This window comes from Geotrypetes seraphini, chromosome 5 (assembly GCF_902459505.1).
Source record: "Geotrypetes seraphini chromosome 5, aGeoSer1.1, whole genome shotgun sequence".
Classification (NCBI taxonomy): Eukaryota; Metazoa; Chordata; class Amphibia; order Gymnophiona; family Dermophiidae; genus Geotrypetes; species Geotrypetes seraphini.
This window is the reverse complement of record NC_047088.1, coordinates 32,056,714-32,074,941: the sequence shown is the minus strand read 5'-3', so window position 1 is coordinate 32,074,941 and position 18,228 is coordinate 32,056,714. Positions and strand designations below refer to the sequence as shown.

Genomic DNA, 18,228 nt, shown 5'->3' with positions numbered 1-18,228 from the left:
CAAAAATTTCAAAGACTAGGAGAACACTTGATGAAGTTACAGGGAAATACTTTCTCTCAGAGAAATAGCTAAGCTCTGGAATGGAAAGCTTTGGGCAAGTTCCTAGAGGAAAAGTCCATAGTCTGTTGGAGGAAAAGTCCATAGTCTATTGAGACAGACATGGGGGAAGCCACTGCTTGCCCTGGATCAGTAGCGTGGAATGTTGCTACTCTTTGGGTTTTCGCCAGGTATTAGTGACCTGGATTAGCCACCTTGAGAATGGGCTACTGGGCTTGATGGACCTTTGGTCTGACCCAGTAAGGCTATTCTTATGTTGTTCCTCATTGTGGTAGGCCGATGTCCAAGTCCTCGATTGCTCGATGAATTCGAATGGCCATTTCCGCGACTTACCTCACCCATGGCAAGCAGCCGCTGATCTCGCTTAAAGCACATTTAATGGGAAGTGTGGCTACGTCATGGGCGGAATCTCGTGTGATTCATCCTGATGAAATTTGCAGGGCGACTACTTGGTCCTCTCTTCATACATTTACCCGGTTTTAAAGAGTGGTTATGGCAGCGCGTTCTGATGCTGTTTTCGGGACCTTTGGTTTGAGGGCAGGCTCTTCTGTCCCTCCTTAGCTAATGTGGCATTGATATGTCACCTAGCTAATGGAATCCGGAAGGGACATAACAGAATGGAAGATTAGGTTTATACTGTTGATAATCTTCTTTCTCTTAGTCCCAGGAGGATTCCATATGACCCACCCTCTCTGTATTCACTCAGTTGTTGGAAAAGCCTGCTTCTTTCTACCTCTGTTACTCTCATTACAGACTTGAACATTTTGTAGCCAGTTGTTCAGGTATGTTGCTTGGCTTTGGGACTTAACTGGATATGTTTCCTAGCTCTCAGGCTAAGGGGGTGGAGCATGTGCTCAGAAAAGTTGTGGATTTCTGCAACTCCTGGACTGCGGGTTGCGATTGAACACCTAGCATATGGAATTCTCCATGGACTAACAGAAAGAAGGTTATCGAAGGTATAAACCTAATCTTCCATTGCATAATTATCTGATTCATTTTATATGTACTGCACTCATCTCGCTCCTAATACTTAGTTGCTGTGCCAATGTCAGCAACATTTGCCATTAGATAGGGGAATTATTCTCAGCAATCTCCAACTAGGTCAGATTGTTCTAAGGTCAGAAAGCTAAAAACAATTGCCTACCATTTTTTTGCTAAAGCTTTTATTTTTACCTTAGATTTCTAAACCAATTTTGGAACCCTGAGAAAACAGGTTGTTACCTCATTTTAAATATTCCAAGAAACAAGCCAGCCTCTGTGGCTCAGGCCATAGCTTCTTTTGCATACTACTATGCAGTGTGTTCTTAAAGTCTGTTAGTGATATTGAAGTGCTTCTCTTGATCCTGGGAGATTGTGCAGTAAGAGAATTATTGCTATTATGAAGCCTTGCTGGCTGTAGAGCAGGGCTACTCAAATGGCAGACCATGGTCAGGACCCCCGAGCCCTCCCTAGTGCGTCGCATGGGTGTTGGTTTCAGTCAGCTAATTACTTGTGTTGGTAGGGATCACCAAACCCCACCAGCTAAGACCTTCATACCGAACAAGCATACATTTTGGGCAGCCGTCACACTGTCCCCGACCTGCTACTGCCAGCCACAGACCCCCTATGTATGTTCAGCTTCAGATATGCATGAATACTGAGCAAGCATGGGGCCTTTGGCTAGAAGTGACTCAGGAACAGTGCCAGCAGACGCCCAAAATGTAAGCTTGTTGAGTAAGGAGGAGGTTAGTAGTATGCAAAAGAAGCTTGTGCTTAGGATGGATGCTGTATTTTGGTAGTGCTGAGGGATGCAAATTATTTTTAGCATATACAGATGTTGCACTATTTGCAAGGGAAGGAAAGTAGAAGGTTATTCACACTCAATTGGCTGCTATTGATCAGTTATGGATGGGGAAAAGAGGCAAAGTAGTTAATCTCAGCATTTTCTGGTATGTGAAACATACTTTCATTTTAACCTACAGTATATGAGGGTGGTTTGAAACGTTTGATAAAAAAAAAAGTAAATTAAGCAATGTAATCCTCCATCGAGGGTTATACACTTAGTCCAGTGAGTTTCCATTTTTTTCGTAAGCTATTTTTACTATGATATGAAAAAAAATGAAAACTTGCTGGACTAAGTATTTCCTTGTCACCAACAGTAGATGAATCCAGAGACTAGTGGGATTACGTCTATCAACTAGCAGGGGAAGATAGAGAGCACTGAATTGACCTCGGGTATATCTTGGATGTACCTCTTCCTGGCCAATCAGTATACTCTATCTCCAGTAGGTTGAGGATGGGTTTCTCACAGCTCCTGGATTCTGCAATGGATTTCAGCCAGACTTGGCTGCAGCTACCTGCACCAGTTTCCTAGATCTGAAAAATGTCTGCTATCGTTCTGTTTCCTGGTTTCGGCTCCTGAGGATGGAAGGCTATTTGCTCCTGTTGCTGCAGCTTCAATAAAGCGTATGGGTGTTGGCCATACTGAACCAACTTTAGGGGCAACACCTGGGCCCACCCAGGTCCCTTCCCCACCCTCCCACTCCCAGCCAGTGGAGAGAAGAAAAAGCTGATGTGGTCGGAGGGTCCTTTCCCATAAGAAGAAAAGCCTGTCCGGGTCCATGGTGATTTTTTAAGGAGTGGTCTTACTACAGCAGATTTACCGCTCTGTGGTATTATGCCTGATTGTAGAGACTCATCAATTAGAGGGAAGATGGAGTTCAGGAAATATTTGCAGGTAGCTAGAAGTGTGGTGGATGGGCATGGGTCCAGGATTGATGTTGTGGGGTGTAGGAAGACTATTGTACTTTTTAGGTCATCAATGGAAACTGATTTGAAGCTGTTTAGAGTTTCTGTCTTGTGTAGGTTATTTTGTATAGTTTTCGGGATGCTTGACAGAGCTTTGGCTTCTAGATTTAAGGATTCTCATATCTTTGATATCTTGTCATGGAAGAAATTTGAGAGGGATTCACTGTCTAAGTTAGATTTTTTTGGATGCAGTGTAATCCTTGGGAGGAGGTGAAAAAGTTATGCCTTTTTTGTTTTGAGTGTCGCTAGTTTGTATTCTTTCAAGAGGCTTTTCCAGGTGGATTTGTCCTTTGCGTTGTGTGTTTTGCACCAGGTTTCTTCCGCTTTTCTGACTTTCCTTTTCTGTTCTCTCAGGCTTTCTGTGAACCAGGGTGAAGAGAAGGATCTTGTGTTTGTTTTGACTTTTTTGACTCTTGCTAATTTCTCATATAGTGAATTTATGCCAGAATGCCATGCCTGTGCCATTTCCTCTAGTGAGTTGGTCATGGAACTTGTGTTTAGGTCTATTTTTGAGATGCCTATGGAAAAATCATGAAGGTTTACCCATTACTTCGGATCTACCAAAACCATTTCTAAAATGCATACTACAACCTCACCAACTGATCTAATTTCAACATCACTCTTGAAAAGATTTCTTCCCACTTTACCATTTATACTATTCCCGATCCACACTAGTTTAACTTCCCAACCTCTCCTGGAAGTATGTCTATCTCAGACCATTTTTTTTTTTAAAATCTACAATACTATATATCCAACAGACTCAAATAATTATCATCCTATTGCGAATTTACCTTTTTTTTTCCAAATTACTAGGTGCTACTATTCATCATCAGTTTCAAGACTAAGCTATCAAACACCCTTCATCCTTGCCAAACACCCTTCATCCTTGCCCTTTTAGACCTTACCACAGTAGAGAAACTTCTTTTCTCGGTCTCACTAATTATAGCTATAAAGCCATAGACCAATTCAGATATGTTTTGATGCTATTGCTGGATCTCTCTGCAGCTCCAACTTGCTGATCACAATGTCCAACTACAAAACCTTGAGGAGAGAATTAAAAACCAAGTTATTTAGGGAATTTGACAAGTCAAACTAACCTTCTCAATATATCCCTGGACCCTAATGCTTCTTCTAATTATCTTATCTTGTAATCTTCTAATTATCTATCTTGTAATCTCACTGGGTATGCCCAGACCAATTCTTTTGTAATCCGCCTAGAACTGAAAGGTATTGGCAGAATAGAAGACGCTAATGTAATTGATCACTCTCACCTTCTTAAATGTTTAAAGCAAATAGGGCTTGCAGATACTACTTTAGAATGGTTCACCTCTTATCTTATAGATAGATCTTATACCGTTATCTCTGTAACTTCATCCATTCCATTTATTCTAGAATAAGAATTCCCACAAGGCTTCATACTTTTCCAAATTCTCTGTAATCTTTTTCTCTTATCCCTCTTAACTTTAGGACAGTCATTGGGTTCACTATATTTGTGACGACATCCAAATTCTACAAACATTGGAAACAAATAGTTCAGAAGAAATCATCAGAATCAACAAGTCTTATTCAAATCACTGACTGGTTTACATATCGCAAATTAAAATTAAGCCCAGATAAATCTATAGCAATTATCTTTACACCAAAAGACGATCCTGTTCTGCCTTCAAAGCTATGCCTTCAAAACTTAGATTTATCTTAGATTCACAACTTGAATATTATAATAAATCGGTCAGGTAGTTAAACACTCTCCTACAAATTATCCATTATTAGGTCTGTACATTTGCTTATTCTTCTTTCTGCCCTTACAGTTCTTACTCGTTCCTTAATCATACAACAAATAGATTTTTGCAACTCACTTTATTGGATTATGTCAAAGGATTTAACATAGATTACAATTTATTCAAAATACCACTATTCGTCTGATTTATAATGCTTGAAAATTTGATCATATTACCCTTCTCCTTAAAAAAAAAAAAAGAACCCTGGCTTCCTGTATCACACTATATCCCTTATAAAATTCTTGTGTCTTTAAAGTCCTTACATCAGGTGAACCAGTATATCTTGCTCAACATCTTATTCCTTATACTACTATGAGAACCCTCAGATTGTCCAACCTAAATCAACTTGTTATGCCATCATATCAAATTGTTCTTCATGAACATATTCATCAATCAGTATTTTCAGTACAAGGTCTGTTTCTTTGGAATTCTCTTCCTCCATCATGTAGACTGCAAAGCATCATTGCATAAATTTAAAATTTTCAAAGACGCTTATTCCTCATTTCTTAATGTGTTTCTATTTTATTATTTTCTATGCAAATCATGATAGATTAGCAGTTGCCCTTATGTTATTTTCCCTTCCCCTCTTTCCTATCAAATATACAATATTGTGGTTCTTCACTTTCATGTTATATACATTATAGCACCTCCTTTCTTTTCAAAAAAATTTTTTTAGCAGTACAGGATACCAAACTTTTAATAAATTTGGAAACTTGGTAATGTGCTGGATTACTTGCTGGATTAAAACACCTAATGTGGAAATTCTTACCAGAGGTATGAAAATGGCTGGGAATACAGTTAAGTGGAGGAGTTGGCCTAGTGGTTAGAGCAGCTGCTTCATCATCCTGAGGTTGTGAGTTCAATCCCAACTGCAGTTCCTTTTGACTCTGGGCAAGTCACTTAACACTTCATTGCCCCATGTAAACTACTTTGATTGTGCAAAGCACACAGAAAAAAAGAGGTTTATGAAGTCCTATTCCCTTTTAACCCTTTAACTTCTAATGCAGAGCAGTTAAATATCTTTAGATACGGCAAACTATGCATTCTATGTATTTGCCCTACATTACTGGCATTGCTATGGTCACTGCCCTCCTCAAGTGCTGGGAATGTCTCCAACAGTTACTGCAGCTATGATGTGTTAACTTTTGCTGTTAATATCTTGCAGTTAGTACAGCTTAGTAAATAGGCCTCATAGTGTAATGACTTTTCCCCCTCTACCCGTCCATTAATTTTATTTATGCTGGTTATACCTATGGCATTTCTAGACCTCATCTAGGGGTGGGTATGGTTTAGTACATGGTTCTGTCACAAGACCAGCTCAGGAGTGTCCCTTGATCCTACTACAAATGATTGCTTTTAAAGTAATGGACTCAATTCTATTAAAAAAAAAAGAGTGCTAAGCACTGTTCTATGAATGACATTTTAAGTTGGGCACTGTATGTGGAATAGAGCCTAGTGCTGGGAACAGTGCTTAGTTTTGGGTGCAAGGATTGTGCAGATTCCCCAAATTCTATAATACTGTGCACAAATCCTAGACGTGCCCTGACCTACTGATGCCCTTCCCATGGCCACTCCCCCTTTTCAAATTTGCGCAGAAAAGTTTAAGGGCATATCTTTATAGAATAGCAACTATAAAGATGCACTTGCAAATTCCAGTTGTGCAGTAATTGGCACTAAGTGGCTCATTGCAAATTGCTTACACAATTTGGGTGCATGCCCTAATTTGCATCCACAAATTTGAATACTGTATATAGAATTATGGTGATCATATTTAGCTAGTTCTTTATACAATAGGACCCATAGTGGGTTTCTAAAGTCTGGAGAGAAGCTCAGTAAGAGCAAGAAAATTTGATTTATGTTTTCTGTGAAAGTGCACAACTGTAGTAATTTCATGCAGATTTGTATATACCAGCACAGCTTAATAGGTTTTTACTAATCCATAAATCAGCCACTTATTTAAGTAAAGGTTACAAATTTGCTTAATTGATATAGATTTCTAATTCTAACTGTATTTTAAATACATTATTTAAGAAATCCAAGAGCTCTTTCCTAGAATCATAGGAACAAATTATGAAAAGCTTGTAGGTGTGGTGAGTAAGAACATAAGAACATAAGAGTTGCCTCCACTGGGTCAGACCAGAGGTCCATCCCGCCCAGCGGTCTGCTCCCACGGCGGCCCATCAGGTCCGCGAACTATGAAGTGGTTTCTGACCACTTCTATAACCTACCTCAAGTTCTATCTGTACCCCTCTATCCCCTTATCCTCCAGGAACCTATCCAAACCTTCCTTGAACCCCTGTACAGTGTTCTGGCTTATCACCTCCTCCGGAAGCTTGTTCCATGTGTCCACCACCCTCTGGGTAAAAAAGAACTTCCTAGCATTTGTTCTAAACCTGTCCCCTTTCAATTTCTCCAAGTGACCCCTAGTGTTTGTGGCTCCCCACAGTTTGAAGAATCTGTCCTTATTCACTTTCTCTATGCCCTTTAGGATTTTGAAGGTTTCTATCATGTCCCCTCTAAGTCTCCTCCAGGGAGAACAACCCCAGCATCTTTAACCTGTCAGCGTATGAGAAATTTTCCATACCTTTTATCAGTTTAGTCGCCCTCCTCTGCACTCCCTCGAGTACCGCCATGTCCTTCTTGAGGTACGGCGACCAGTATTGAACACAGTACTCCAGGTGCGGGCGCACCATTGCGCGATACAGCGGCATGATGACTTCCTTCGTCCTGGTTGTGATACCCTTTTTGATGATGCACAGCATTCTGTTTGCTTTCTTTGATGCTGTCGCACACTGTGCCGATGGTTTCAGTGATGTGTCGACCATCACTCCCTGGTACCTTTCAAGGTTACTCACCCCTAGCAGTGTTCCCCCCATTTTGTAGCTGAACATCGGGTTCTTTTTTCCTACATGCATGACTTTGTATTTCTCTACGTTAAAACTCATTTAATGGTCTAAGAAGAGAGAAAACACAAAGAAGTAATTGATATACCCTCTCTTTTACTAAACTGCGATAGAGGTTTCTACTGCAGCCTGGAGCGCTAAATTGTTTGATACTCATAGAATTCTTATGAGCATTGGAGCAACATTGGAGCATTTAGCGCTCCGGGCTGTGGTAGAAATCTCTACCGTGCACAATTGAAGTTTTAAAAATGAATAAAGAATTAAAAAAAAAAAAAAAAAAAGAAATCTCTACCGTGGTTTAGTAAAAGAGGGCCATAGATTTTAATTTTTCATTTATAAGTCAATATACATGCAAAACAAAATCAAGGCTTGTTTGCTGAAAATTATGAACAATTACATGATCATCAAATGGGAAAAATGTTAGGCCTCTTATCACATCACATTTATAAAGTTATAAATAACCAGTGAAGCACCTTTTTATGAATTTTATACCACTTTTTTGTATATTAAAGAAAACTGGCAGAACTAGAAATGAGCAGGTTTAGTCAAGTGTTCCATTCCTTCATTCTTTAATTTATACCAAGATTTCCAAGTACTCTTTTCTTACGAACAGGAGTTTTTTCTTAGCAAATTCATCTGATGGTGATATATTTGATCGCATTTCTTAAGACTGTATGTACTGGGAAGTCACTTAAAATCAATAGTACTTTGTGCTAGACTTAAACCTCAGAGTTCTGATGCCACAAGTAAGTTTTCATAGCCATTTATAAGTCAGTGCATACTGACCTCTTCAGCAGGCAGAAAATTATTAATAATAATAGTAGTAGTATTAGCAGGGTGGAGCCCCTTGTTAAGCAGATTTGTCTGACTCCCGACTGTTTTAAGGAAGATTACTACTCGGTATTTAAAGTGTTACTGCAAGCAGTTAGGCAGTGATTTTTAAAAATAATCTTCTTAACATTTTCTTTTATATGTTTAATGTTGGTCTACTCTGGATTCTTTTCAAACTATTGCTTTCCACCTTACAGTCTGAGTCATGAACTTAAAATGATCCCTCCATGGGGTTTTGACCTTAGATATGTTTAAATGAGGAGTTTAATACCCTGTCATCCAATTGTTGGGGGTCACAATGATATAGAAACAATTGCCGAAGTAGAATACCATTTCCCACTCCCCATAAAACTTGACTGTAGAAATTTAGCTTTCACTGATTAACTGCAGGGAGAGAATTGCCGCATTGACAATTACTACACAGTTCTAAATTACTGCAAAGCTGTTGGAATCCATTGCAAACACCACGTTCAAAAATGTATGCCCTATCCCAAAATCACACCCTCTTAGGGTAAGCGATTGCAATGTTCATTTCCTCATTGCTCCGACCTCTCATATTTCTTTTCATTTTTTATAAACCTTCCTTGCTGATCTGCCTAACAATTTCAGTCCCTTTTTGTCCCAGGCCTGAAAGGCAAGTCTCTTTATTGCCATTCTGCCCAAACAGGGCTCTCCACACTGTGGTGGTTGCTCTTTCTCCTTACCAGGTGTAAATGTCACCACTTGGCTGATGCCATTCAGCATATTTAAACACAAAATGTGACAGGGCCACCTTTACAGTAATTATTCTTAAGAAAAAAATTAGGATAGCACTCTTATACTTTAGTATTTGATATTGCTTTGTGTAAAGGAAGCTGCATTTTTTGTTGTTGAAAATGCTTTTGTTATGGTGTTCGTGGAAGAATATGACTATGCCAACATTGAACAGATGGCATGATGGATTTATTTCTGACTTTGGGTTCTTGCCAGGCACTGAGGGATGGAAACAAATTGGCACAGATGGAAGAGGCACCACTTTTTCCTGGTGAATCAATTAAAGCTATTGGTAAGTAGAGTACAGTTTTATGTAGTAAAAATTACTGCTTTTATAAAATATACACAAGCTTTCTTTTTTTTTTAATTAAAAAAAATCAATTTATTGCAGCTTCACCTTTTAATCAGAATGAGTGTAAAAAAAAAATTAACTTTATCTATATTTATCTGATATACAGCATATCAGAAACACACAAGTAGGTGGTGCTTCTGAATATTCGTAGCTTTTTTTCATAACATCTTAAGTCTCTTTTTTCCTGTTCACTCTCCAGACATGAAATTTTGTGTTCAGAAATTTTTGCTGTTTCATCAGTGCTTTTTCATGGTTCATTTGGGTTTTATTAATTTATTTTTCCTTGCTAGTATGAGTCTTTAAAAAAATTGAGTAGCTTAGGTTTCTGAAATTGAATTTGACTTTGTTTAGAATGTTGTAGTTAAAATGCAGGAATCAAATGATGTCCAGATCATTCGAAGAAAGCCTTTTGATGTACTTCCACAGACTGAGGCTGAAGCAGGAATTGTAACCATGTGGTTACTGCCGTTTGTACACCTACTTTACCTTCTGAACAATGTGCTCGCATTATCTTCTGCATCAGAAACCATAGTTTAGTTGGCATTATAAATGACCCACTAAGCAACACTTTTGAGTACCACTTTTGCTGTTAATATCTTGCAGTTAGTACAGCTTAGTAAATAGGCCTCATAGTGTAATGACTTTTCCCCCTCTACCCGTCAATTAATTTTATTTATGCTGGTTATACCTATGGCATTTCTAGACCTCATCTGGGGGTGGGTATGGTTTAGTACATGGTTCTGTCACAAGATCAGCTCAGGAGTGTCCCTTGATCCTACTACAAATGATTGCTTTTAAAGTAATGGACTCAATTCTATTAAAAAAAAAAAGAGTGCTAAGCACTGTTCTATAAATGACATTTCAAGTTGGGCACTGTATGTGGAATAGAGCCTAGTGCTGGGAACAGTGCTTAGTTTTGGGTGCAAGGATTGTGCAGATTCCCTGAATTCTATAATACTGTGCACAAATCCTACTGATGCCCTTCCCATGGCCCTTTTCAAATTTGCGCAGAAAAGTTTAAGGGCACATCTTTATAGAACAGCAACTATAAAGATGCACTTGCAAATTCCAGTTGTGCAGTAATTGCCACTAAGTGGCTCATTGCAAATTGCTTACACAATGTGGAATAGAGCCTAGTGCTATTTTGGTGCTTTTGTAAATTTAAATATACAAGAAGCATCAAAGGGACTCTGTTTCAAATCACTTCATTTTAGTTTGTCTGCAGGTGAATTTCTAATTTTACCATACTATAAAAAAGTAATTACATGTAAACAGTTTGTGTACATTTCTTAAATCACTTAGATACCATGTAAATCCAGTGTAAAAGCAAAACAGGGCAGGCCGGTAGTATTTCTAGTGTAATGGGCACATCGTTCTTGAGCCTGTGGGGTGTGTAACTCTGATCATGAGATCTGGTGTAGAGAGCCTCATTTACATTTTCCTGCTCTGCCGCTCCTCACTCTGGGCTGTCCTGTAATTCGTTAATATTTTCTCTCTGCACGTTAGATGGTAGGAGCCTGTCTGTTTTGCTCGTATTTATTTTTCCTTTAATTACGGGTTTTTATCCGGTCGTGAGGCTTTTAGGTACTGCAGAGGATCCCAGTTTCGGGGCATCTGTGGCTGCAAGAGAACAGACTCTCTGAGGGCAATAGTTTGTAGCCAAGAAGCAGCCTGCTTTTCAGGGCACTTGCCTGGTCAGCCTGCATTACCAGTTCAGGAGCTCAGGGACCATTCTCTTGGAAGCAAGGCTCGCTCCAGGTTTTGTCTGCAGAGAGCTTGAATGCAGGCTGAATGGCCCTGTGGCAGTTTTTCATCAGGATCGGATGTTGACTGCGGTTCCTCCCCTGACTTTGCATGCAAGTTCCAGTGTGGTTGAGGTCTCAGTCCGGCCGGTAGGACTGAGGAGCAGTCTGAAGAAGCAAGCTATCTGGGTTTTCAGGCTTGTCTGAGGCAGAAGATCTCTGGCTGCAGTTTAAGCTTTACTGTCTCCCAGCACCTGTATGGCACAGTGAGTACAGGCTGTGACAGTCTATTAAAGAAATCGGGGGGTAGGGGGGTGTCACTAAAAGTAGTTTTAAAAGGTTTCTGGGGCTAGGGACAAGGTTCCCCACTTCTAAAATCCTATTCCCTGAATTTTTGACCTCTTATTTAGCTCCCATGGACCATTTTTAGTGCTAAAATTGCTGCTGCTGCTGCAGCCATCTTGGATTTCCCGATTTTAGAATAAAAGCCTCTATCAGCTTCAAAACAACTTAATTTGGCTTAAAATCACTTTATATGGACTTCTCAGGCCAGGATACATCGGATTCATGCCAGATTTGCACTGGATGGCTGGCCAAGGATCATCTGTGTTCCACTTGTTGCGCGGTGGGGAAGGGCGGGGAGGCAGAAGCCACTAGTTTAGCCTCTAGTTCCTCTGGTGGTATGGCTGGAGCTGGTAAATGATGAAAGTGCATCCCCGACAAAGTACAGCTGCACTTTTGACATTAAACCCCAGAGTAGAATACAGGAGTGCCTGTAAGGGCCCTCTGGGCATCTTTTGCTCCAGAATGTGTAAATATGATATACAAAGCGTACTTAAATTACAGTGGTCGCATTGACAACTCGGGGTCATGCTCCGGGAGCAGATGCTAACATGAATTCCCAGTTTATTATGTCAGGAGTGGATTATGTAGCAGATGCTCTATCAGTGTTTTTCAACCTTTTTACACCTATGGACCGGCAGAAATAAAATAATTATTCTGTGGACCGGCGGTTGAAGAACACGGTGCTAAGTCATGGGCCAGACCCGCCCATCTCTACCCAATCTCCACCCCAGACCCTGCTCCCATAATAGTACTAATTGCACCTTGCAAGTCCCGTGCCTCATCTGGAAGCCTTCCGGTTCAGGCGCAGGATGCCCGTAGGAGCCACTGCCCGTGGGTTTGTGCACTGAATCAGTTAGGAAGAGGGAGCTGGCTCGAAGATAACGCCGCATCGATCGCACCGTGGACCGCCGGTTGAAGAACACTGATGCACATGCTGGCCCTGTGGACAGGCAGGAAATTTCTGTGGACTGGAACAGGTCCATGGACTGACACTGCTCTATATCACTGTTCTTCAACCGCCAGTCTGTGGACAGTTGCCGGTCCGTAGAAAATTCCTGCCAGTCTGCGCAGGGTCGTCAAGATCGGATTGGGGCCATCGGCTGCATCTAGGCGCAATAGCGATGAGTGGCATCAGCGCCCCCCCGTGACGCAATTCAAAATCGGCAACAGGCCTTCCCCCCCCCCCCCCTGCGACAGCACTCAAGTTCGGCAACGGGCCTCCTTCTCCCACCGGCATCAACAGCACTTCAAATCGGCAACGCGGTGCTCAGCCCAAAGCATCCATCTGACTCAGCTTCCTGTTTCCGCCCAGGCAGTTTGAGTCAGAGGGAAGCTTTGGACTGAGCACTGCGTTTTCGATCTGAAGTGCTTTTGATGCCCGGGGAAGAGGAGGCCCGTTGCCAATCTTGAGTGCCGGGGGGACGTGAACGATCTTGAGTGTCACCAGGGGGGGGGCGGTTGCCCATCTTAAACCCAAAATCGGAAAGAAAGGTGAGAGTAAGGGAGAGAGATTGGCCTGTGGTGGATGGAGAGATTGAGAGAAGGTGACAGAAGATGGAAGTGGGGAGAAGGGAGAGAGAGAGAAGAGGGCAGATGATGGAAGTTGGGAGAAGGGGCAGATGATGGAAGTGGGGGGAAAGAGAGTAGGGGGCAGATGATGGAAGTGGGGAGAAGGGGGATAGAGAAGAGGGCAGATGATCGAAGTGGGGAAAAGGGAGAGCAAATACTGAATGGAAGTGGAGAAAGAGAACACATACTGGATGTAAGGAGGGATAAAGATAAAGGACATATACTGGATGGGGGAGAAGATAGAGTTAGTGAGCTAGTGGAGGGGTGAAGGAAAGGGGTGGCATGCTGTGGGTAGACACAGTGAAAAGAGGGAAACTGAGGAATGCGTAGTAAGAAAGAATTTAATTTAGACGGAGGCAGAAAATAAAGAAGGAAGACCACAGAAGGAAAGGGAAGAGAGAGAGATGGCAGAGAACGGGGAAGGAGAAAGAGATATCAGATCTGAGCGGAGGAAATGAGAAGAGAGAGATGCTAAAAACCACAGGGGGGAAGGAAAGAGAGATGAAAGGAGAAAGATACCAGACCATGAGGGAACAGAGGGAAGATGATGGATGCCAGACCAAAGGGGGGGAGGGTCTACAGGAGAGATGGCAGGGGGAGACAGACAGTTTCTGGAAGGGGCAGACAGTGGATGGAACGGGCAGATGCTGGATTGAAGAGACAGGGTAGATGCTGGAAGGAAAAGAGTAAAAAGAAGATAAAAGCAGAAACCAGAGACAACAAAAGGTAGAAAAAAATCATTTTATTTCTATTTTGTCATTAGAATATGTCAGATTTGAAATATATCCTGCTAGAGACATAACTGGGGACTGCAAAGCCCAGGCATTGCTTCTTTAGCTTCCAGATGGCTTAGGACTTTCTATGACCTAACACTCCTCTAACACTATTCCTGTCATGTGTGACTGCAGTATTCTGTTAGCATGATAATTCTGTGTAGCATTCTGTAATAATTTGACTTGTTCAGTTTTATTGATAGTAGAGGGGATATATGTGAAGGGGAAGGGAGACAGGGGTTTTGTTGGTCCTTGCTCTGTATATTTGTATTTATAAAATGACAATTGTACAGAATATTGTTTCTTTTTATACTTTAATAAAATACATTCGATATAAAATAATAACTGAGGCTTGTGCGGATGGGATCAGATGGTTTGCGGGGACCGAGCTTGCGGAGACGGGTGGAAATGTGTTTTTTTTTTTTATTTCAGTCTTAGTAGTTTGCCGGTCCACAAAATAATTCTTTTATTTCTGCTGATCCACGGGTGTAAAAAGGTTGAAAAACACTACTCTCTATTATATGATCTGTTCAGAGGCCTGAGCAATGTCTCTGCATATGCCATTTCCACCCATAGAATGCTTTGGATCAGACATTGGGTGGAAGATTCAGCCTCTAAGACTACTCTGAGCAAGCTGCCTTTTAAAGGTCAATTGCTGTTTGGTAAGGGTCTTTACCAGATAGCAGGCCGAGGGCCTCTTGAGGGTCAGGTTGAGGTAATTTTCGTGGCTTTAAGCGCATTTGCCAGTACTCAGGAGGACCCTCAGTCCAGAGATCATTTCACGGCTCTAGACAGAGATTTGGGGTGCTAAGTGTCCAAAGTCTTCAGGATTTCACCCCATAGCGGCCCCCAAGACACAGTTATGACATTAGGAGCCATTCCTCCAAAGATAGGAGAGAGGCTGTCAGCTTATTGGGAAGTGTGGATGAAGATCACATCAGACCACTAGGTACTGGACATTATTCAGTAGAGGTACAAGCACAAGTTCTTTCATCCCCTTCTGGTCCTCTTTGTGGATTCTCCAGCGGGAAAGCCAGAGAAACAGTCAAGAGTCCAAGCAACAGTAAAGAGGCTTCTAGATCTAGCAGCCATAGAAGCCATTCGGACGAAGAATTGGGCTTAGGCAGATACTCCATATATTCTATCATGCCCAAAAGACACTCAGAGGACTTTAAAATCATAAGTGTTCGAGGCTTGTGCAGTTAAGACAGATCTTACAGGAATGGGACAGAGACAGCGACAAAACTCACAGGGATGGGGAAATTGAGTTCCTACGGGGACAAATTTGTCCCCGTGTCATTCTCTATTCCAGGGAAGACTCCAGAAGAATAAGTTTTTTTTTTTTTGTGGATTTCAAATCAACAGGAGTCCCTCTTGATTCTAGGTAGCATATTTTAAGCTGAAATTGTTTAATAAAGAATGCATTAAAATTATTTCCCAAAATTAACACAGCAGAAGCTTCTCTGCAACACAAAGTCTCTTTAATGCTTATCCTTGCTCTTAGTTCAAGAGGAAGAAAGCTCTCTCAGAGCTCCAATAGGCTAATTTCTTTTTGAAAATAAGTTCCTTGAAGTCCCTCATTGATTAAAAAAAATTTTTTTTTGACTAAACAATTCATGCCCCAACTGTTTAGTAGTTAAGAGAGTAGATTACATAATATATCAATCTTGGAATATCTCTCTTCATTTATTTTCTGTTTCCAGGTTTTAGACTGATTAAACCAGTATTGTTCCCAGTTGGCTGGCTGTTTATCACAACCCAACCCAGAGGATAGCTTCTTATTTAGAGTAATTTAGCTATCCACCACCTGGGTTTACTTATAAGTCCACTCCCCTTTATGCATCAATCTGCCAGTGCCCTAGCAGCTCCATTTCTTCCTCTTAAGGGTTCCTGGTAATCTCCAATGGTCTCCAGTTCCATGGTTTAAAGTTCAGCCTCTTCAGCAGACCAGAATTGCCTTAGGGTTTGGTGATAGAACATCTCCATCTTGCCTAGTGGGAGGCAGACTTAAATGGCTTCAAGGAAACTGAAGCTCCTCCTCTAAGGTGATTGGTTCCATTTTAATTGTAAAGAGTGTTCTAGGTAACTTAGATGTCTGTTTCCTGGGTAATATTTTGGAACCTCTCCAGCCCTGGTTCTGCCAGAGTAATTTCCCTTCCTGCTTGGGGGAGCTTTCCTTATTTTGTAATGTAATTGTAATTTGTAATTTATTTCTTATATACCGCTAAACTCTGCTCTTGCTTCTTTACCACAATACCCAGTTATCAAGTATGGCCTAAGAACATATGGTAGTATCTGGTTACATTGTGCTGTGAGATTGCATATGCCCAAGACAGCAGGTGATATGGTATTATTTGAACTGTTGATCAATAAAATAGTGATCACACTGAAGACTAAAGATGGGGCGATAAGGTTGGCTTTTGACATTTTATTTTTTTATTTTTATGGAATAATTTATAAAAACACAGGTAACACTGAACGAGGCATCACTTTGTTTTTCTGCAGTTAAAGATGTAATGTATATCTGTCCATTTATGGGAGCAGTGAGTGGAACATTGACAGTGACAGACTTCAAAATGTACTTCAAAAATGTGGAAAGAGTGAGTGTTAAACATGTGTATATTGCTCCATGTTACTGTTCTTTACATTGGAGCAGGGGCTCTTGAACCAGTCCTCAGGAAACCTGGATACCTACAATGAATATGCATGAGAGAAATTTCATACAGTGGAGATGAATGAAGATTTCTCACATGCATACTGGTTGAATGTGTTTCAAGAACTGAGTTGAGAATCCCTGCAATTGTCTTGGCATTCTCTAGCAATTTTAGATTTTTATCAGCAAGTCAAATCTTTTTAATTAAAGACAATTTTACAAATTGATAAAAGTATAAAATCTATTTCCCATATGTATGTATGTTGATATGGTTTTTCATTCTCTGCATATGAGGGGGATGGGTGGGGTTAGGGAAAGCTCATTTTAAGAACTTTATGAATATCCTATGCTTTGTAGTAATAAGTATATAAGCAAACTTTTTCAGAATTTATGTTTTCTCCTGTCTGGATGTATGTTTATTATACAAAATTTCAATAAAATTTTGGAACTAAAAAAAAAAAAATCTATTTCACATAATCTATTTCTCCCACACATACTAACCTATACCCCAGGAACTACCCCATCTTGATTTATAATCCAATCTCCACTATCTCAGATAACTATCCTATCTACAAAAAGAAACTCGGAACTCCCTCCAACAAATCCATATCACACAACCACTCACAAATGAAAGAGCAACCTTCTCTCTGCCTTGCCTCTACTTCAATGCTAGATCAGTTACCAACAAACTCCTACTACTAAATGAATTGATTTACCATAAACAATGTAGGCCTTCTCTGAAACCTGACTCAAAGACGAGAATTCCCCAGAACTATCTCTTTTCTCCAAGATATGGGGTTATACACACTCCCAGACTTCATAAGTGAGGAGGTGGTCTCGCTCTATTCTACAAGAGTTTTCTCCAAGTCATCCTAACTGACTGCAGTTCTTACCGAACTTGAATACGACATGCAAGTTAGAAGGTAAAACTGGCACATGTCCTAGCACAGACATGGGCAACTCCGGCCCTAAAAGGATAGGAGTTGCCCATGTCTGCCCTAGCAGCATAGGTATCTTGCTAGTCTACTGCTTCCTGGACCATGGTCACACAATATCTCAAAAAATGCAATAAATTATCTCAAACCTCACCTGCCAGTATGCAAGAGTAATTCTGTTACATGTACTCCGGATTCCGTTTGTGTGGTGTTCAAAACCGCAAACTGGGTCTTGCAGAAGTGACACTTGCAGCTTTCAGCACCTCCCACATTGCCAGTGGATTATAGTGCCCCCTTCAGTTTTTTCCTTCTGCAAGTGAACCATGCATAGGTGTTTCTGATCTGCTTTGCTTTATTTTTCCATTTTTGTTGAAAGTTCATCTTTTTCAGTGACTTTGGTGCCCCGAGATTCCTTATTTAAGGCATCTCTGCCTGGGAAAGGATGCAGGTTTCATGGAGCTAGACTGCAGCTTCACAGGGCAAACCTTCGGGTAGACCTGTGGGGCCAGCCTGCTGTGTGCCAATGCAGAGCTCGGGATCTGTCCTCCTAGGAGCCAGCTTTCCTTCTGAAATTTTCAGAGGCTTAAACAGTCTGAAGGCGCCTTGAGTAAGAACCATTGGGGTATCAGTGGCAGCCATTCAGATAGTGGCTGTGTATGACAGAGTATCGCAAACTGTGTGCCGCCTGAGATTTGAAGTGTGCCGCAGCATACAGGGCAAGAAGAGATGCGCCAACGTCAGCTAAATTGG

The 18,228-nt window shown here is 41.0% G+C and overlaps 1 protein-coding gene across 3 annotated transcripts in view; it reads left to right on the top strand.

Moving 5' to 3' along the window:
• Positions 1-18,228, top strand: part of MTMR1 (myotubularin related protein 1) — a 109,907-nt gene that overhangs the window by 25,559 nt on the left and 66,120 nt on the right. For all 3 annotated transcript variants that reach the window (XM_033943975.1, XM_033943973.1, XM_033943974.1), the window contains 2 exons: positions 9,326-9,401; positions 16,396-16,490. In XM_033943975.1, coding sequence (XP_033799866.1) covers positions 9,326-9,401; positions 16,396-16,490 — 171 coding nt within the window. The remainder of the gene's footprint in view (positions 1-9,325; positions 9,402-16,395; positions 16,491-18,228) is intronic.